The following is a 22,341-nucleotide window of genomic DNA, read 5'->3' as shown; positions in this document are numbered from 1 at the left end:
TAGCGCTGAGCTTCAAGAAACCTCAATACCTACTATATATATATATATATATTTTTACAAAATTTATAAATAAATCGGCTCTTTTAATTTGACAGGAACACTGTAAGACAAATAAAAAACCAGAGCCGTGATTCATGTGGAGATACGACGGCTGCTTAATTGTGTGCGCCGCTGGCTGCGATTCTTAACTCGGGATCGGGCCATTTATCGCCATGGCAACAGATGGGAGTTTGTCGTAGCCTACAGTATGTGCCACTAAACACGGACTGATAAAGAGAGTGGATGGAAATAATAATGATAAATCCCTGCAGAATAGAGAGAGAGAGAGTAGAAGAGAAGCTCAGGTTTTCTAATTTCAGCACATGTAAGGCTGATCTGAATCTTTTTTTTCTTTTTGAGTGGCAGGTCGCAAATTTGGAAGTGAAGTCTCCAGACATGAGTGTTTCCAGTTAATTGAGCCTATTGATGACGGACTCTAGGGGGAGCCAGCCTCTTATCAGTTTCATGCACCCGTCTGGTTCCTAGACATTTGTTGGAAGGCTCTCCTCCTCCTCCTCCTCCTCCACCTCCTCCTCTTCCTCCACCTCCCTCCCTCTCTCTCTCCTCTCCTCTCTCTCTCTCTCTCACACTCTTTCAATGAATACTAATGCAGCGAGTGGGCCCACCTCCCTTCCTCCCATCTTTTTTCGCAGGGATGGGCGGGAGAGGGGAGACAGAGCAATTCCAGCTCAGTATCCTCTCCTCATAGAGGTAGGCAGTGCTTGACTAGCAGCAGCCCCCCAAATGCCTTTTTTTTTTTCTTCTTCTTCTTCTTCTTCTTCTTCTTCCTCCCACTGAGCAGCAGCGTTGGTGCCACGGCAACAATGTCCAACCTGTGTGAGTGGCGTGGCGCCGTACCCGAGCAGAGTTGAGAAAGAAAAAAAGAGAGACAGAGGTAAAGAGGGAGAGAGACAGAAAGAGAGAGAGAGAGGAGAGGACGCCTGTGCCTGCTTCTTCTTCTTCTTCTTCTTCTTCTTTTTTTTTGTCATCTGGATGGGAAGTGTTTTTTGGGAGGGGAGACAGCAGAAAGCAGAAGGCAGCCGGGGAAGGGGAACAACTGGCAGCAGCCGATCCCCCCTTCCACGCTCAGACTGGAGACGACGGAGGCCGCTGGAGTATTCGCTTTTATCTTTCGTTTTTTGTTCTTCTTCTTCCTCATCGCGCTGCTGGGAGGCGCTCTGCCGTTTCATCTGCTCGCTCTCTCCGTCCTCTGCCTCCTCATCTATTTCGCCATCTACCTGGTCAACAATTTCCTCCATTTATGAGCCCAGACACACGGAGGGAGGGAGAGAGAGAGAGAGAGGCAGAGAGACGGAGAAAAAGAGAAAGAGGAGGGGGATTTTTCTTTTTTTATTTATTTTTTCCCTCTTTTCTTATTTTGCCCCTCTGCTTTTTTCTTTTTTCTTATTATTTCCCCTCCTCTCTCCTTCCATTCATTCTTCCTCTCTCCCGTTGCCATCACTTCCAGCCCTTTTCTTTCCCTCCCGTGCAGCCCACGCTCCCTCCTCCCTTCGCCGCCTCCCTCCTCTTCCTCCATCCCTCCCTCCCTCCCTCCTCCTCCCCCCTCCACACTCGGTAACTTTCTCTTTACTTTTTTTTCTTCCTCCGACTCTACCGCTCTTTTAATACTCTCACTCTTAGAGGCTTTTTAATCGGCTTCTTGCTTTTTTCACTTTTGCACCTATTTTTATTTTTTGATTTACTCCCCCTTCTCTTTTTTCCTCCCGCCGTCCTATGCATCGCTTTGGGCCGATTCTTAATTCTGACCATAGGTAGGTCTGCTTAGTGTTTAGTGTCTGTCTCAAAAGTCTTTTGTGTTTTGGTGTTTCTTGGTTGCACACACACCTCGACACACACACACACACACTGGCCTACAATCTAGCTTTTGGTGGCTCCCGTCCCATCCGGCCCTCAGCTGATTCTTCGCCTCGTGCCATGTCCTCCTTACATTACTCTCCTCCTTCCATTTGTGTTTTCTGACTTACTTCAACCAAAGACCCCCCCATCCCAACACACACACACACACACACACACAGTGACTCATCGAGCAAGCACCTTCTTCTCCCGTCGCCGCCACGGAGCCACGTCTCTCGAGCGAGTCTGTAAAAGTCCTCTCCATTAAAGCATCTCTTTTTTTTGTCCTTTTTGTCCTCACGCCTTCTTTTTGTTTCTGTCCTGCACGGGAAGGAAGGAAGGAGGGAGGGGGGAGCGGGAGGGGAGGGAGGTGGGTGAGTTTAGCACGCCGAGGTGCGTTCAGGTGAAGGTCAAAACCGAAAAGGCCCGATTTCGCGGCGAGCGCGTTTCAGAGCCGGGGCGCTCGTCCCCTTTTTCTGTCCGGGTGTCATCTGTGTTTATACACTCCTTCTTTTTTTTTTTTTTGCTGCCCTCTTTTCCTCTCTCTCTCTCTCTCTCTCTCTCTTTCCGTCTCTTTCTGATCTGACTCTCCTGCAGTCAGACACACACAAGCACTCAAAGAGAATGGACTAAAGGGGAAAAAGAAAATTTCTGATCCAGAGGATTTTTTTTCACCTCATACTTTCACCACCTCTCTCTTTCTTTCTTTCTTTCTCTCTGCATCTCTACATTGCTTCCACTCCCCTCCCACCACCACATCTGAACTGATTCACTCATTGATTCATCCCATTTTCCTTTTCCTCCATTAAAAAATACTCATGTCCCACCACTCACGGGTCGTTAACCCGCTCGCACCGGAGACGGCTCGCTCCTTTTTCTGTTTTTTTGTCTTTTTAACTTTGCATCTCGGGTGATTTTGAATTTGCAGTCCGTCAGCGGTGACTAAATACAAAAAAAAAGAGAGAGATGGGAGGGGGTGGAGTGCAGGTTCTTCATGCATTTCGATTTTAAAACCTAGAAGGCTCCAAAAAAAAAAAAAAAAGGCGTTAAGCTTTCTGCAAAGTAACTGGTTCATCTGCTGTGTGTGTGTGTGCTCCAGAGGAGGCTCGGCGGTAGATTTCGCAGCAAAGCGAAGAGACTTCACACAACTCCTCTTCCTCGTCCATTTTACGTCGTTTATTTTATTATTTTTTTTTCTCCTGAAGAAGAGAGAAGAGAAGAGGGGACGTAATGCCCCGCTCCTCTTCATCTGCACGAAGATAACGGGAAGCGGGACTTTTAAAGGACTCTGGATATAGATGTTTTCCTGTGGAATTACCCTTTAAATCCTGGATTAGAATCCCAATAAATCTAATTAACAATTATCAGAAAAAAAACTCTAAATTCTGGACTTTCCTCTTTTTTTTTCTCTCTTTTTTTTTTAAATGGACTGAAGCCGATTTCAATATTTCTGTCTTTTTCCCTTTTTTTTTTTTTTTTTTTTTTTTTTAATCTTAATGGGATTTCACAATCGCGGATTAACAGACTCAAGCAGCATCCCGGTCAATTAGCCGATGAAAATAGCCGTGGTTCTTGCAATTACGTGCCCCCCCTCCTCCTCCGCCCCTTCCTCCCCGTCCCCGCCACCAAAATCAAAAGTAATATTTCTTAAGGGGTTGAGGGGTTAAATAGGTGAGTACGGCGCTTGGAATCAACACATGCTTGTCGCTGTTTGCACGTTTTAGATGTGGGTATTCATGTTTAATGTGTGTGTGTGTGTGGGTGTGCACGCTGCGACTCCTTTCATTTTTTTTGTTTGACATTTTTATTCCTGTGCAAATAAATTCACCCTTAAAGTCAGATAATGTAAAAACATGATGTGTTGAAATAATCTCCATGCTTGGTTTTGCACATCCACTCTTCTTCCTTCCTATCAGATGAGGCTGCTCTTATTTAAAGCAGTGGAGTGTGTGTGTGTGTGTGTGTGTTTTAGTGTGAGAGAGGGGAATTTATACACGTAGATCAATAAAGCAATCTACATGGAAGAGATGGACTACGCTGCCCTTTGCTCGGTGCAGTTATTTTTATCTGCTCTTATTCCAAAGAACACAAAGTGCCTCAGAACGACGGCGTGTATCTTTATCTCCAGGTAGCGGAGTGAATCAAATTTGACTCTTACGTCTGCAGCGAAACGCACATTCACACCCACAACCTCCCCCCTCTTCCTTTCCCTTCCCTTTCACACACGAGCTGACACTTTCCCCCCATCCATCCATCCATCCATCATAAGTGCAACGGCAACTGACCCCTTTTCTCTGATTGACTTTCCTATCATTGGGCTGACGGCGGTGTGGATTTATGTCCTGGTGTGTGTGTGTGTGTGTGTGCATGTGTCGGTCAAGGTTACGCCTCTGTACCTGCGAAGCCCCACCTGGGACCTGCTCTCATAACCCGGAGGCCATTACCCATTCTGCTCGGCGCTCTCGGCACACATGTGACCCCCGTAGCCTACCCACAGATGGGCACTTAAGCTCAGGTAGTCCGTCAAGAGCTGCCACAGCTGCAAAATGGACGTCTCGGGTGCAAACGCTGGCCCTGACACACGGCTCGCCGCTGTCATTTTACTGTAACGATCAGCAGAATAGTCTGCGGCAGGTTTTTTTTTTTTGAAACACACTTTTCTTGCAGCGGCGCTGTTGTTGTTGAGGTGGAGGCTGGTGTGAACGCTATGTCCCACTTAGCTGTGAAAGTGCAGACGATACAGCTGATGCGACTGGTGATTCAGAGAGAATACTGATCGCACTTTCACCGATCCTTCACAGTGAGTGATTGGCGTCCAACAGTTAGGAAGATGGATGCAGCCGAGGATCGCTGCCATGCAAATGTGGGGATGATTTGTTGTCGAACGCCGTGTAGGCACGCAGCTTAACGTCTGAACCAACGTCTGGATCGTGATCGCAGGCGCTCCTGTTACAGATGGATGTATTTTATATAACGTTTCTGTCAAATGTGACACTGCAGCTCATGTTTTACATGTAGGGAAGAGAACTGGAAGAGGACTACTGGAAGAAATCATCTGAAGTGTGACTTTTCTTTCATGTCCTGGCTTTTATCTTTTTTGAAATTCTGAGGTAAAAGTCACACTACAGAGAATACTGAGAAAAGTCAGAAGTGTGACGTTAAATTTAGATTTTTGAGGCTCCGACTTCACATTCAGGAATCTAAGAAAAGGGACTTTAAACTCAGAAATCACAAATAGGAGAGAGCTGAAAGAGAAAAGTCTGAATTTGAAGAAAGATTCATGAAAATTGCCAGATTCTGACTTCAGTGAATCTAAAAATTTGAGAGAAAAAGGTCAGAATTCTGGGAAAAAGTCAAGAGTCCTAACTGTAAATTCAGATTGTGAGGTGTTTCTAAAAGGAAACTTCAGAGGTCAGAGGTCTAAATTTTACACTTTAAAGACAGAATTCAGGCTTCACATTCAGAATTATGAAAAATGTACAAATTTTGAGAGAATTCTAGGATAAAAAGTCAGAAAAGTCAGACATTCTGAAGTCTTACGTTTAATTCGGGTTACAGAGAATTCTGTAAAAAATAAAAGTATTGTACAGAGTGTGACATTAAAGTCAGATATTTGGAAAAAAGATTTCAGCTTTTAAACTGAGCAATCTGACGGAACAAAAGAGTCAAAACTAACTTAAAATTGACAAATCTGACAAGGAAAAAAGTCACAAGTCGGAAATTCTGAATTTGTGACTAAAGGGAATTCTGAATTTAAATTCAGAACGCTAAGAGATGTATGATAAATAAGGAAAACTGAAAAATCAGTTCTGGGGGGAAAAAAAACTAAGTTCAAAGTCAGAATCTGAGAAATTTCTGAAAGGAAACATCAGAAGTCTGAAATTCTGAATTTAAATTCACAACTCTTAAGCGATTAATGAGAACTAAAGATAATTCTGAGAAAGAAGTCAGACGACTAAAATTCAGAAGTGTAAATCTGAATTCAGGTATTAAATTCAGAATTTGTGAGCAAGAAACTCTTACTGTAAATTCAGGATCTGAGACATTAGCGAAAACCAATCAAAAGCCAGAGGTCTGAAATTCTGAATTTATAGACAGAATTCAGACCGAATTCAGGACTTTAAGGAAACAATCAGATTTCTGAGCGAATTCTCTGAAAAAACTGCCCGAAAAGTGACAAAGTCCGGCCATTCCGACTTTAAATCCACAAGTCTTGGTTTGAATTCGCACTACAAAGAATGCCAAGATGTCTCATAAACCCTGAGAAGCACAATGAGGTGTTATTGTAATGACCGGGGCACGATGTAGCTTGAGCTATTTTCAACACCTGAAACGGTTTGACGCCAGAAGCTTACGAGGAGAGGAAAAAAAGAAAAAAAAAGAAAGGGGGGGAGTCTGCCAAACGTCTCCAAACAGAGCTTAAGAGATTTCATAGGCACCGTGTTTGCAGCCATCATTGATAAACAGGCCAGGAGAGGAGACAGCAGGGGCTGAGGAGATTCATAATCCTATCCCTCTTCCTACTGATTCTCTCTCTCTCTCTCCCTCTCTCTCTACCTCTCCCCCTCTCTCTCTCCATGTGCTTCTTAATGAGACAACAATACAACTCCTGCGTCTGGCTCTGAGCGCCGCAACCACCTTAATGAAACCGGCAATAACGCTCTATTAGCATGTTTTATATTCCATTTTAACCTCCGCCGTGTGCCGTCTAGGGATTACCGTGCCCTCAAGCACTTCTGCGTGTCACCGTGTGCGTCAGGAGTCAGAGCTAGAATGATTTTTTTGTTGTGAAATCCAAAGTGAGCTGGAGCCCCTCAGATTACGACCTCATCCGATCCGAAACGAGCGAATCGGCCCGAGCTCGGACGGAGCTCCCTGCAGAGCCTCGTCCGAGGTCGAGGGGAGCCTATGTGGGGCGACTTTAAAAAGCACATCTCAGATTTATTAATTTATTTTTTGATTTTATTTATTGGCAGCGCAGTCACTTGAAGCGAGCGGGAATGTGGGTCATGATCTGATATAAAAAGGCTCTTCAATAATTCATCGGAGCTGATTAGGAGGACTTGTATCGACACAGACGGCGTCCGCGAAGAAGGGCTGTGCGCTCGGAAGACATTTAGCCACCTCGAGGAACCAGAGAGCTCTCTAACCTCCCGCTTCACGTGTCGCCTGTCGACACGTTCGCCTGTGATTACATGTCTTTGTGTGCGTGTGTGCGTGCAGGCGAGTTCGTGTGAGGCCCGTCAATCTATTAAATATGAAAAGTACAATCTGTTACCCCGCAGAGACTGGTTTATTATTCATCAACATATTTTCACTTAATCATTTATTTACCTAAAGTATGGCCCTCGCTGCAGCTCAGACGCTCACATGGACTCATGGTATGTGAGCTGTGCATAATCGGGACTAATAGGAGCTGTTTATTATTCCTCTGATCTGCTGCAGTCGAGGGAAAGAAGGAAGGAAGGCAGAGACGATTTTGTACTACTGTACGGGATATGTTTTATTTATTATTTTGGGGTGGATTCTCTTCAAATCGGACAGTTTTGTTTTATTTTATTTTATTATTTTTTTTATCCTCAGAGGGAACGAGTCGAGTTGCGAGATGCATTTCAACAGAACACAACAGTTAAATCCTCCTCATTTAATCTCATTTGTTAATTCTAACCAGAGCAGGTGAGAGGTGAGGTGGTGCGCCGTCCCGGAGCGCAAGCTAACGGCCCGCGACGTGCCTCTGACCCTCTGTCCTCCCTTTTGCAATAGCAGACCGGCATACGTCAGGAAAGCGAGCGTCTTTTAGGAGGGACAGGAGTTGAAGCTGCTCCCGTGGAGTACAATTACCTTGAAAAATTGCTGATATACCCTTCTCGACCCATCCCAAAACCGCCGGGAGTATGGCAGCTCCTCGGTTCCCATTCAACACCAGCTTGAACAGGGTTTTGATTTGTTCGTGAACATCTGTATTTGTATTCCCCTCCTCCCCCAAAATGAATCCCACACGCCTAATGAGGCGTCCTGGTAGAGGGCGGGGATTCGATTAATCACGAAAAAAAGGCGGCGCACTCGGGCGGACGAACCTCCTGGTGGAGTGACGCCTGAAAAGTTATTAAATCTCGATTTGTTTACGCCTTCTTAAACCTTCTGCGGACATGAGAGTCGCAGTTTCGTAACAATCTCATGTGAAACTATCCTAAAGAGAGGCTAGCTCAGGGGTGTCAACCTCATTTTGGTTCGGGGATGGGCCTGAACCTATGAAAAACGTCGAAATCGTGTTTCTCTTCTTTGTTTTAGTGCAAAGAACTATATTATGAATGCGTTTTATGAACAACTTGAAATATTTTAATAAAAATAAGTGCAATTTCACCACATCACTGCTATCTGCTGTTTAGTTCGGCATTATTTCGCAATTCTGCACCCCCTAGTGGGCAAATTGGGAATAGCTGCCAATTTTATATAAAAAAATAAAAAAAGCCACAGTTAATGTGGTCTGTGTGATTTTCGCACTGCAAAATCAACCTGCGGGCCATATCGGATCCTCTGTCGGGCTAGTTTTTGCCGGCAGGCCCTATGTTTGGCACCCCTGGGCTAGACGATCACTAAAAATCCCTGAGGTGTAACTGAGATGTCAGGGGGAAAAAAAAGCTGCATTGTTAAAAAAAAACAACCAGTCAATAATCGTATTGTCTTTTCTCTCATTGTAGTTCGGCCTCCCTCAGTCTGAGGCTATGAGAGGGAGAGAGGAGTCCCAGGCCGCACCATCATGCTACTTCTGAGACGCTGGGATGAGACTTTGGCTGGCAAAACACAAGGTAAGACAATACCTAAGCACGGCGGCCTCTTTGCCCCGTGGAACGTCTTATCTCTGCTACGACTTTTCTCTCCAAGTCCTCCCTCCAAGGTGATGGATGTCCTGAAACTTTTGCAGGCTTTGTATCCGAGGTTTGCCCGAGGGTCGAGATAACGGTTCGAGGTGTAACTCGCAGACGAGCGGCGTAATCTTTGGTTTTCAGGACGCCGTGCGCTTTGATCAATGGCGTGCGCGCCGGCGTGCGGACCCCTCCTTATTGACCGTCGGCCTCGTTTGCGTGGCTCTGCAGGCATCGATCAGGCAATTAAAGGATTTGTCGGATGAGAGTTTTGGTGGCAAGTGCGCGCCGAGTTAGCAAATGTTTTTGCCCCAAAGGCCCAGAGAGAGGTCATCATCATATCGGCGGCGTTTTCTTTTCTCGCCCTTAAGTTGTTTCTCTTCTTCCTGCACTATTAATCAGCCGTGACGTCGGTGCAGAGCATCGAGATTCTGGTGGTTGGTCGGGAGGAGGTGGGGGTTGATGGACGGCCATTACAAATGGAGCCATTACACGGTTGCTGCTATTACTCTAAGCCGCCGCCGCCAACTTACGCAGCAAGAACAGAGCTTCGGCTCCGTAATGAAGTGCCTCCATCGTTGGCTGAAAAGCCGCACAGCTGCCTCAGGGGGCGGGCTAACGCTGACGCTGCAGATTTCCCTACTACTGCCTTACGTCATGAAACATTAGCATATAGATGAATTAGCGGCGAAGGAGAATCTCATTAACAGCACCACCCCGCTGTTTTCTAAGAGAGCAAAAAATACAGTTACAGATTATTAGGCCTATTATTCAAGCTTCCTGCTCTTACATAAACTGCTTAGAAGGGGGGAGGAGGGGGGGCGAAGTACTGGCTGGAATAATGGCTAAAATGAGGATGTATTAGAATAATAATAATGTCTCATGAGTTTTTTAAAAGCTTTATCTCCGACCTTTGTGTTGCTCACCTTAATGGGATTCGGGCCCCTCATTATATCAGCGGCGCTCCGTGGCATTAATTAAGTGCGCCGTGGCTTTTCAGTCAAATCCGGTTAACGGCAGACTGCTTGTTTAGGCCGCCACGCCGAAAAACCCGAAAGCGCAGGACTGCTGAGAGATGAAATCTTTCATGTGTGAAATGCAGCGAGTTAGGATCAGAAATAAACGGAGAGGCAGATTTCGGCGAGATAAATGAGCAGCTTTCGGGGATATCCGTCCGCGTTTGTTAGAACGCCGGGCAGGCCGGGCTGGGCTGGGCGGGCGTTCTTTGTCTGCGTTTAATTTGGGAAGATAATCGATCATAATTGACATCCTCCTTGTTTTGTGTCGTCCCGAATTGAAGCAAACTCAAGTTTCGATGCGGGAGCGCGAGAAACGACGGTGGAGGAGGTGTTTCGTCCGCTTGTTTCCGGGGACGAGAGTGCAGCTGTGCGTTCCCATTCTGCTTTGTCACCTTATGTAAAATGACCCAGCAGTCTCTGGCTGTGTCTCATTTATCCATTAACTCGCACACAAGCACATTTGTAATAAAGTCCAATCACAGAATGATCTCCTAATTGAATCAACTCCTCCAAAAAATGCCCGCACACACACACACGTATATATAAAGTGCATGTAAAACTAATTACAGAGATTAATGTTATTTCTCTGAGTATGAATTAAATTTGGACCTTTACCAAATCACGACGAAGACCCACTCGGTGGAATCGATCGGGCCCGCGGATCAATGCGGCCTCGCTCGCCCTCGGCTGCAGAGGTTGGAGCAGCCCACGTAAAGTCGCCCGAAAAAAACAAACAAACGGCCCGCGGCTCTGATTGTTAGCCGATCCAGCCTCCGACGTTTGGTGTCTGTTGTGTTTCTGGCACGTCCTCTCGACGCCGCTGCTGCGAGAAGGCTTCAGGTGCAGTCGGTGTTTGCGCTCCAGTTGCTGGAATATAAGGGCGGGAATTGATTCATTTGTTTACAACGTTTTGGCATCGGAAAAATGTGGTCGCGGGTCGCAGCTTCCTGGGATGTGAGGCCTTTAGGGTGGGTCGAGGCTTCTGGTTTTGCTCTCTGAGAATCTGGGATGTGAAAGGTCGGCTTTCCGATTTATTTTAGAGTATTAAATGGGGAAAATCTGCCGTAATCCATATCTGTATGTCCAGATTTGACTGAGATGTGACTTCCGGAAACGAGTTTTGGCGCAAACGTCTGGTCAAATCGGCGTGGCGGTCTAAACAAGCAGTCTGCCGTTAACCGGATTTGACTGAAAATGACTTTGACTTGCCTCTTTCATCTCACACTGTGTGTGTAATTAGATTCTTTATCCTCTTCATATTTAATTTTGTGCTATAATTCTGCCTATTTCTATATATACAGTATATACACCTATCAGCCACAACATTATGACCACTGACAGCTGAAGTAAACGTGTTCTGCTGGGAAACGTTTGGATCATTTTAATGCTACTTAGACATGTACCACCCACCTAGACCAGACCAGGCACTCCCCACCCCATAGTAATGACACTCCTTCGTGGCAGCAGCCATCCCCAGCAGGATGCAACCACAAAAACGCTTTAGGAACAACTCAGAAAAACATGAAGAACAGCACAAGGTGTTGACCTGGCCTCCAAATTCACTAGATCCCAAACTGATCAAGTACCTGTGGGATGATCCACAGAGGCCCCTCCCCTCAAAGGCCCCCCCACTAACAACATTCTGTTCAGAGACACCACAGGACACCCTCAGAAGGCCCATGTCCATTCTCTGAGGAGTCACAACTGTTTTGGAGGCACAAGGGAGACCTACACAATATTAAGAAGGTGGTCATAATGTTATGCCTGATCGGTGTATATATATATATATATTTATTTTTTAATACGGTCACAGCCACGGTTGAGCACGCCCTCCGCTCCAGCTGATGTACCATTTTCAAGCCTCACCCAGAGGTTGTGTTGTCGGGAGGCGGGTGAGTGATTTGTTCCGGTGCGCGGATGCCACAGGGTCAGCATCATCTTTTTTGCGGCGGTGGACGTGATCGACGGGGAACCGCTCGCGTGGCCCGGAGTGTTTAGCCACGCGGCCCGAGAGGAAAGAAGGAAGAAAGGAAGGAGGGAGTCCTCGGCTGGACGATAAGCCAAACAAGCCCCTCGTCGTTTGCACACTTTAACTCTGAGGGGCACGCCGAGACGGGGAGATCTATATATTACTCCGGCTAAAACACAAAAAACATTGATTTACTCTCGTCGTTGAGCAGCGGCACAGACTCGGTACGGGTTTTACAAGTAGGAGCCGTCATCCCTGATTTAAGGGCAACTTCTCAGATTCTGCTTTAATTCGGAATAATAACACCTATGTCTTATAGTTTGTGATTAATGTTGTCCGAAGAGATTTGATTAATGTCTTGTTGTGCGGGAGCTGCTACTAAGCAATGCTATTTAAACTTCTCTTTCTTCATCGCGGCTCCACTAAGCTTCCGTTTTTCTTTCCCATTATGAAAGCTGTGCCGGGACAATAAATCAACGATACCAGAAAAGAGATTACTTTCCCTGATGCGGCGTTGCGCAGGGAGTCAGCTACGCCCTTTCCGTTTTGCAACTGGGACCGGATGCCGGTGCATCATCAGAAAAAGAAATCTCTAAAAGCCTGTTTTGTGATGTTGGAAAGATGAAGTGGTCAAGCACAGGCGCTGACCCTCGACCGTCCCCCCCGAGCGCGAGGAAACGTCTTCTGGCCCCTCTGCGGTCGAAATGTCACGGCTAATGCTTCACTCGCTCCAGTGGCTCGGCCGAAGCGAACTCCGCGGCGTGCCCCAGCTCTCGGCGAAGCCTCCCGCGGCCTTTGCGCTGCCACTCTCTTTGCCAGTAGATAATATTAAAAGTTATTGATTGGGTTGTGTTAAGGAGAAATGCCCACCGGGGGTTTAGTGGAGAACTCCCAATAGGGAGCTAATGCCTCCCCCGAGGGACCTCATCCACGAACTGTCAAAGCCTGTGATATGTGGCTGCAGAGAGAAAGAGAACGAGAGGGAGAAACTGAGAGTGTGGAGGGCAGCAATCTGTCTGGTGAACGGGAAAGAGGCTGCAATGCTTTCAGCTAGGCACAGAATAAAAAAAAGAAAAGAAAAGGAAGCGAGAGGAGATTGTGACGCTGGCCATTGTAAGGCCCCGCAAACGTAATAGGTTTGTCAAAGTCCGACTGATTAAAGCATCTGAAGACGCCGCAGCACTCATGCAGCCGTTTAACTTCTCGCGTGTGTTTCGGTTCGATTGCCCCCCTTCGTTTGAATCTCGCATCGATTCCCTCCGGGCCGGAGTTTCAGGACTTATCCGCGAGAGGCGAGGTGGAGATTGTTCAGTTGCTCGAGCGGCGTTTCTTTGCACGGGAGATTTCATGCTCATGGATTAATCGCGGGTCGATTTCCACAAACCGTCGCCGTTTGTGCCGATGTCCAGCAGGATGAGAACGGTTGACTTATTCATCCAGTAAAATGTAAAGCGTGTATAATATCACAGAAAATACTTGACATTAAATCTCTCATTTGGGCTGAGGAAGAGTTGGTGGCCTTGTTTTGTTAAACCTTCAACAGCAGTGGACTCACAACCTTTTTACACTCTCTTGTACCTCTGTTTTGGTCTCCACCACCTCCTGGGGTGAAATATTTCACCCTCTGGCAGCTAAACGCTCCTCCGTGTTGGGTGGCTCATCTCAAACTGTGCCTGTCTAGCATTAGGCGCTGGGCGACTGGTGCACAGTGGGTTTTTAGACCATTTTCACTCGAAACAACTGCGACCGAAAAATTATGCTACGAGAGCAGTGGAGGTGAGCCAGAGTCGGTAAAGTTGCAGGCTGGCCACCTAAGGAGTGACCTTAAACTTGCAGCAAACCTCTATTAATATCAATTAGGAGGGGCCTCTGTGGATCATCCCACAGATACTTGATCAGTTTGGGATCTAGTGAATTTGGAGGCCAGGTCAACACCTTCAGTTGTTCCTCATGGTTTTTTGAGTTGTTCCTAAAGCGTTTTTGCAGTTGCATCCTGCTGGGGATGGCTGCTGCCATCAAGGAGTGTCATTGCTATGGGGTGGGGGTGGTCTGGTCTGGTCTAGGTGGGTGCTACATGTCTAAATAGCATCCACTTCCACCAATAAATGCCAGGTCCAAAAGTTTCCCAGCAGAACATTGTATTGTCACAAGATGCTCAATGTTATTTACTTCTCCTGTCAGTGGTTTTAATGTTGTGGCTGTTCTGTGTGTTTCAGCTTAATGACACTAGCACAAAAGTTCATATATATGCAATTTTGACCTAATTCGGAAAGGTGTTTACTGTATTCTGCGTTTAATTACCATAGATTTAGTCGAGTATGATCCCATTTAAATAGCTAGCGCTGATTGTAATCAGAAACACACTTGTATTATTTATACAACCGCAGCAGACTCATTCGTTTAGTTTTATAGGTCTGTCTGCACATAAATAAACGCCTTACACTTCTTGCAAATGCATCTGCAGCAGGGAGCTTTGAGTTGAGTTCTTTTTTTAAACACACAACTGACAAGGACGCAATGACGAATCCCGAGCCCTGGCCAGCAAACAATAAAACATTGTTTGAGATCGGAGAAGCTCAGGATGTTTCCTTCTGAGATGCTCATGCTTAGCGGTCGTGCTGCTGTGGTTGTCCAGTTTTAGAAAGTGCGCAGTTTTATTTAGACTGCGTCAAGATTTCCTCGCTTTTGATGACTGGGTTTGGGCTAGTCTCGTTTTCGGCTGGTGTGGCTGCAGGACCTGCCGCAGTTCAGGTCGAGGGAAAAAGTTGCAGTGCATTTATCTGCGTCACCGATTACGTCGAAATTATATTATTGTCTCTAAACTCGCTTTTGTTCTCCTGCCAGTGTGATGAATATACTGTAGCTGCTCCACCTATCGATCTGAATCATCTTTCTAACTTGACCTTTACGGCGCTCAGAGGTCTGTGTTCTCCGTCGCCAATTGTTTTCTAATTAAAAAGAAAACACATTCACATTATGATCGTGTTCGCAAACAGACTAACGAGATCAGCGCTCGCTTGTTCCTAACGCGGTTTGTAAATGCACGACAACAGCTTGCCAATTAATTTGCCATGAACGCGGATCGTCTGTTGGGTTGGGTGACGGGACAGTGAGGGGAGGAGGGTGAGAGAGGGCAAAGAAGGAGGGTACATGAATACTTTAGCGGGGGGTAAGGTGCACGTGTATTTGTGTAGGGTGTAAATAACAGCAGCGCTAGAGGTGGATCGGGTGTGAAATCAAGCCTCGGCCCAAGAATGTGCCACCTCGAAAGATGAGACAATTAAAACAGTCTCACACTGCCAGACCCTGTTGGCACCCTCATTAGGAATGTGAGTGTGTGCGCGAGAGAGTCTTTCTAGGCTTGCCAACATCTTGAAGTTGATTTTACAAAACAAAGGACTAATTTCTTTCTTGAAATGTGCCTACTTATAACAGGTATAGATGCATACGGACGTTGCACAGATGTTGCAAATACATTGTATTAAACACGATGAACTGCTGTGTCACCGAGATGCTCCATTAACCTCATGGCATCATGACAATCAGTGGAGGGTAGAGAGACAATCAGCTCTAAAGTGTCCCAGGTTAGCACTGTAGGTCTATAGGGCATCTAGCATCCATATTAATACTCAGAACTAAGCATTTAAAGGGGAACTACTGTTTTTTACTGGACCTTATTTCTGGCATAAAATACGATCGTTTACTCACCCATATAACTTTTGTGTCATTTGTAGTCATTCGGGAGATATTTAGTTTTGTGTATTTCCATATAGTGGAAGTGAATGGGGCACCAAAACGCACTCTCTAAATAATGCATTATCTGCCGCGAAACTCGTTCATTTCACCAATATTTTGTCATGATACGCTAGTGCTATTCCCAGAGTCAATAGGCGCGTTCGACTTGATGCAGATCTGAGCAGATCTGACTTGACGTGATGCATGCTGGGTAGAACAAGTTCATTTTAACCAATCATATTCGAGATCTATGAGCATGACAACCCAGCATGCATCACGTCAAGTCAGACTCAGACAGATCTGCATCAAGTCGAACGCGCCTACTGTTATCATCATCCGGGGTCTGTAGGTCAATGGATGATGTCTTGTGACCTGGATGATGTCATCTCTGAGCGCTGTGCGCACCCCCGCACCCTGGGTTAGGGTTAGGGTTAGAGTTATGTAATTTGCTAGTGCTATGGTTCGTCCACAACCTCAGAATCGGAAAAATATTCAGCCATGTTGCAAAAAACTAGCAGTAGCAAATTACAGGTAAACAAGCCGACCGTCGCGAGTGCGCACGACGCTCAGAGATGACATCAACCAGGTCACAAGACATCATCCGGAGTCTGTAGATTGACCTGCAGACCCCGGATGATGATAACAGGTAACTCCACACTCAACGGGGAATAGCACTAGCGTACGATAACAAAATATTGGTGAAATGAATGAGTTTCGCGGCAGATAATGCGCTATTTAGAGAGTGCGTTTCGGTGCCCCAGTCACTTCCACTATATGGATATACACAGATCTAAATATCTCCTGATTAACTACAAATGACACAAACGTTAAATGGGTGAGTAAACGATCGTATTTTATGCTAGAAATAAGGTCCAGGTTTTAAAAAAACAGTAGATTCAAGCTGTTTCTATTCTTTTCTTGCATTTATGAGAATTCATAGAACCTGAGTTACTTTAGTAACTTTCATTTCTCCAATATGCTCCTAGCTGCTGCGTCACCGAGATGCTCCATTAACCTTATGGCATTATGAGAATCAGTGGAGGGTAGAGAGACAATCAGCTCTAAAGTGTCCCAGGTTAGCACTGTAGCTCCATAGGGCATCTAGCATCCATATTATTACTCACAACTGGGCACTTAACACAAAATTCAAATGGTTTCATCTCAGGGTCTCTTGTACATTGTGACTCCTTCTAAGGCTTTATCTCTAAATATTATGTGATGCAGCTTTGGTCGTGATATTGTAGTGGTTGCAGTTACGGAGGTGCAGGGATAACTGGCAGGTTCCATCCTAAATTATGGGAAAATGCATGAAGTGACAAATATATATGACTTTAATAGGTCAAAAATCTCTGTTTTCACACCAGGATTATGGTTATTTTTTATTTTACGTCCACTGTAATCATAATGTCTGTCACAAATCATTGCCTACTGACGTTATCTGTACCTGCTGACCAAGTGACTGAAGCACGTGTGCATCACATGTTAACGCTGTAGTGCAAAATGTTCCTCGTCTTTTCTTTTGAGAGCTCTCCACTGAGGGAAAGGGACAACGCGGGTAATCCACGTTAGCCGACAGTATTTCTTGTTTATACTCTAATCTTTCCTCTGAACTCATTTACTTCTTCTTTTTTTTTTATGTGGGGCGTCAGAAATCCTTTGGGCACTTACTACAATAATTCATAGAACCCAAGTCACATTAGTAACCTTTGCTTCACCATGCTCCTAGCTGCTGCTGAGTCACAGCGATGCTCCATTAACCTTAAACTATCCTAAGAATCAGTGGAGGGTATAGAGGCCATCAGCCTCTAAAGTGTCCCAGGCTAGCACTGTAGGCCTACAGGACATCTAGCATCTTTATTAATACTCAAATCTGTGCACTCAACACAAGATTCAAGCTGTTTCTTCTCCTTGACTCATATATTGTGGCTATAACTCCCTCCAAGGCTCTAAATATTATGTGATGCAGCTTTAGTCATAAATATTATAGTGGTTGCAGTTATGGTGGTGCAGTAATAACTGACAGGTTCCACCCTAACACAGTGTAAAAATACCAGGGCAAGTGCATGAAGTGACAAATATATTTAACATTAATAGACAAAAGAACAAAACAAAAGCACAAACATCCCTTTTCCTCTTTACTCTTGGTTTTGACACAGGATAATAATTTGTTGACCCCAGAATTATGACATTATCTACGACTGATGCCTAGACGTCTGGTATTCATTATAAAGTAGAAACCACTTGGCTAACACGCAAGTATTTTTTTTAATCCTTCCTTTATATATATTCTGTAGTCATAGTCACCAAGGGTAATCCATGTTCGCCCTCGCTGTCACTATCATTTTCTCGTTTAGTCTGTAATCCTTCCCCCGAACTACTAGGAGAATTCATGGAACCCAAGTTACATTAGTGACTTTTGCTTCTTGCTGCTGTATTCTGCTCTGTTTCTACGGTTCCTCCCTTATTCAGCTCCGACAAAAAAAAATAATTGCCGGTTGGCGTTAAATCTACCGACACTACATTTAGAACCTGGGTATTCTTTTATCGCAGCTGTAGAGTGTAATCAGCATTGTGTAAACTCGTTTGGCGAGGTCTCGAACGTGGCCAATTGTCATTTAGATGCAAACGTTCTGCACCGCAGGTTTTTTTTTATGAACACTGCTGACAATTTGGTGCACGGGAAGATTATCTGGGAGACTTCTTTTGATTCTGCTTTTGATTTAATCGTGCGCTGACAAAGGGAGCCGGTATTAAACCTTCAGCTATGGTCATGAACTTTTAATTAGTGACCGAAGGTGACGGCGTGGCTGGGCTCAGCTTTAGTGATAGAGCGAGGAGCTTGGAGTACAGGCGGAGGATGCTACTCCCCTATAGAAGATGACCGAGCACGTCCAGCTGTGAGAGGAACCCAAAGTAGACCTGGAATAGGCCTTGAAGCACCTAAGAAGTCCTCATGAGGAGCACTATGTCTTGCCCATTGCCACCGTGACCTGACTTCAGCAGATGAAAATGGATGGATGTGTCATTCTTAACGTGATTCTGTATATATATGTTTTATGATGCATCTGTTGTGCATGGTTGAATTGGAGAGACGGATACATGATGCATGTTTATTACTTACCGCTGAACACCTGTGCACCTTATACACATGAAGGGATCATTTCGTAGTACGTGTGCACATAATTCAAACTGACGCGTTCCTCTCTCGGGGGTCAGCGTGCGCGTCGGCGCATGTTTGTGTTTGTGTCAGCGGTTTCGTGTTGTCACGACTGGGTTTGAGCCAGACCTTTATAAAAAAAATAATAAATAAATAAAAAAAATCAATCAGCGAGAGTGACGAAGAATGGGAGGGCATGGAAGGAAGCAAAAAACAAATCCTAGGACGCTGCATTGAGCCGCTGAAAATAAAAGCAGGAGTAAGGGAAGTCGGTTACTTTCATTCTTTTTCTTTTTCTTTTTCCCGTGCTTTGTCTTACTTTACTCTCCTCTCTCCATCACCCCCCCCCCCCACCTCCCTTCTATCTTCTATCGTTTCTTTTAATTAAAATCTATCCATATCAAGGGGATTCTGTTGAGGCGGTGATTTAAACGGAGGGGCCTGACATAAACGTATCATTACTGTCAGGCCAAAGCAAATTCCATCAGCCCCAGTTAAATTTGCAGCGCTGGCTGTTTTCCAAAAGGCTTTTAATTCCTCAGCCAATATCTATACCATCATCTATCTATCTTTTTTTTTTCTTCTTTTTTTTCAACCACTGACGTTGCCCTTTCTGTGTCCTTTTCTTTGATATTTTTTCAGCGTATTAGAGGTCAGAGACAGAAGCATAGCATCGCTAGTTGGCGCTGTGTCTTTTTTTTTGCCAGTTAGGTTAATTGTTGTTTCTACTTCCTGCTTCACTTTCAACAACGGCGACTGAAATTTCGCCAAAGACGACTCTTACAAATGTTTGTATCTCCGAACCTCCTCAGTTAACTTTTCCTCGATGTGTTCCATCTTTATTGATCCAGAACAATCAAGTCAAAAATTGCAGAGATGGAGATGCAACTGGAAATACTAAAGCGCTACGATCAAGCGGACCAATTACAGCTCTTGCGGTCTGCATCGCTGTGACGCGTAGTTAAAGGGGAACTACTGTTTTTTACAACCTGGACCTTATTTCTGGCATAAAATACCACTTTTGTTTCATTTGCACTCGTTCAGGAGATAATTAGATCAGCGTATATCCATATAGTGGGAGTGAATGGGGCACCGAAACGCAGCCTCTAAATAACTCCGGACTCAACGGGGAATAGCACTAGCGTATCATAACAAAATATTGGCGAAATGAACGAGTTTCGTGGCAGATAATGCATTATTTAGAGGCTGCATATCGGTGCCCCATTCACTCCCACTGTATAGATATACGCAGATCTAAATATCTCCTGAACAAGTGCAAATGAAACAAAAGTGATATTGGTGAGTAAACAATGGTATTTTATGCTAGAAATAAATTCCAGGTTGTAAAAAACAGTAGTTCCCCTTTAAGTTTCTGGTGAGGCGGACGTCAAATTGACGCAGAATCATAAACCGTGCACAACTGCTAACGTACATGCAGCCTGGAGCGGGACTGAAATTTGATTTTACTATCAATATTTTAAAAAATGCAGTCAAGTGAAAAGTAGAACTGTAGCACAAAACCTTCGACTAGCCCAGATTAGTTTGACAAGTTTCGGTTCAGCTTGATCCGTTATCTTGATCGCTTGACGTCAAAACCGAAATCTGTCGATAATATTTGTGATATCTGAATCAGGCTCAAACACACACACACATACACATAGACAGACCTGCACATATGCTTGTCATGCACACACACTCTCCGACACACTGAGTTATATCCCCACTGTGCCAACCACCTTGCTGTGAGAAATGAGACACTTCCCCTCCTCTTGAGCGTTAGCACCCTCTCTGCTCCTCTCCCCAGCCGCAACTCCTCGACGGTGAACTCACTCTCCCCCGGCGGACGGGGAGCCTGCGGTCGGGCGTTCATAAATCAAGATGTTACCACCGCCGGCGTGAGGCTACTTTTTAATTAAAACTGTGAATCAGCCGGGGCCTGATTATGAATTGTACTCCGCCGCCGCTGAATAAAATATACAGCGGGACTCGCTTCTTCTTTTCGCCTCTTCCCTCTGTCTCTTTACGTCTTTCTCGGTTTCTCTCTTGCCGCTCGATTTTTCCGGGGCAGAAATTGAGAACGACCGCGGCGGACCTTCGGCCGCTCACGGAGAGCTGACAGCATTGTGAAATAAGTCGGAGCAGCTTAGCGGTTGCATAAATATAATAACTCGGTATGGAGGGTCTGCCGCCGCTGGGGTCAACACCATTATATCACACACACACACACAAAAAAAACCCAAAGGACAGAAGCACCACTGAAGCTTCTAGGCCAGTGGGCCTTGTTTACCACATACTGCCACTCCTTTAATTGTGTCACAGCAAATAATGGTGTCGGTGGAGGGAAATGGAGAAGACAGTTGGCATTAAGATTTCATCTACTCGTCATGCTGCATGAGAAGTGACTGCATTAAATGATAAAAAATACCTTCTGGTCTCAAACAGAGTTAAAAGCTTCCACCAGGTAACCCTATTGCTAATTTATGACCTTTTGCGTGTCTTACAACTACAACTGAAATCGTCCCAGGGAGGTACGTGGATGAGCCATCTCCTCCCTCCCCTCCCGATGGAGCAGAAACGAGTCCAACGAGGCGAAGGTGGAGGAGCCGGAAGACGCGGCACCGCCGACCGGCTGCCACCTCCGCTTCCCTTAACATCATATCAAGCGGGCGAGTGCCGCGAGGGGAGGACTAACTGGAATTCAATCTTACAGCTTTGCGCAAACAAACTCATGAATGATAATGGGTTGCTAATTGAAGGTACTGGAGCGATTCACCCTGCCGACTGTGCCGCTGCAAATGGAGTCCTCCGGGTAGCCATGGCGACGGCGAGAGAGAGCGAGAGAGATGGAGATAGAGAGAGAGGCCTCTGGAGGTCTCCTGACCTGATCTGGAGTCGGATCAACCGTTTACACATGAGCCCCAATGCCGCCATTTGGTTAGATTTGCATGCATGAACATTTATAAGTCAACTGCAGTTGGTGCATCGGTGGAATATTTGAAATTTTTACAAAAAGCTGCGTTAAAGAGACAAGATGTTGGTGGTTTAGGATACGATGAGATGTGCATGACACGGCGGAGCTGCAGGTTTGCACAGTAGGAAGTGTGGCGGTTGACCTGCCGGACACGTCCTTGAGCAAGACATTAAATCTCCACCAGCTGCAAGGTTCTGCGTCCCTCCCCTCACACTGACCTTGCTGTGGATTGTAAATCAGTTTCTTAACTAGTAACAGGTCGTTTTCAAAAGCTGCTTTTTTTTTTTTATCTTTTGAAAGAGAGCAGAAAGTATCTGGCATCACCGAGGCGTTTTTACGTGTCTGCAGCTTGTCATGCTGTTCTCACATGAGCTTTGCAGAGACCAGTTTCTACTCTGCAGCCGCCCACCATGCTTCAGTGTTCACCTGTGGCACCGTGTTTGCTGCTGTCTGCCTCCATTCCTGCCCGGCGAGCTGGCCAGTCTGACTAACTGTCTTCCCCGCGCATCTCGGCGGCGGCGGCGGCTGCGGCTGCGGCCTGTCGGAACTGACAAGGCCGCCCTGTCTGCTGTCTCTCTCTCGCTCTCTCTCTCTCTCTCTCTAAGGCTGAGTGTTGGGTGGGATTTAAATCCGGGGGACATCCGTTGGAGAGACGCTCTTAGATGTCATTATCCCTGTGGGGAGTCTCATCATCACGCTGCAGCAGAGAGGCAGCGCGGCACATCAGCCCG

General features: G+C 45.7%; 1 protein-coding gene across 1 annotated transcript in view; it reads left to right on the top strand.

Annotated features, from left to right (window-relative positions):
• Positions 1-8,675: 8,675 nt before the first annotated feature.
• grin2ba (glutamate receptor, ionotropic, N-methyl D-aspartate 2B-a) overlaps positions 8,676-22,341 on the top strand; it is a gene marked incomplete at its 5' end in the record, with an annotated part of 125,975 nt that continues 112,309 nt past the window's right edge. Inside the window, one exon of the mRNA XM_084569957.1 lies at positions 8,676-8,702. Coding sequence (XP_084426083.1) covers positions 8,676-8,702 — 27 coding nt within the window. The remainder of the gene's footprint in view (positions 8,703-22,341) is intronic.

Source organism: Chelon labrosus, assembly GCF_963514085.1.
Source record: "Chelon labrosus genome assembly, chromosome: 21".
Lineage (NCBI taxonomy): Eukaryota > Metazoa > Chordata > Actinopteri > Mugiliformes > Mugilidae > Chelon > Chelon labrosus.
The sequence above is the reverse complement of the archived record's forward strand: the minus strand, read 5'-3'. Positions and strand labels throughout refer to the sequence as shown.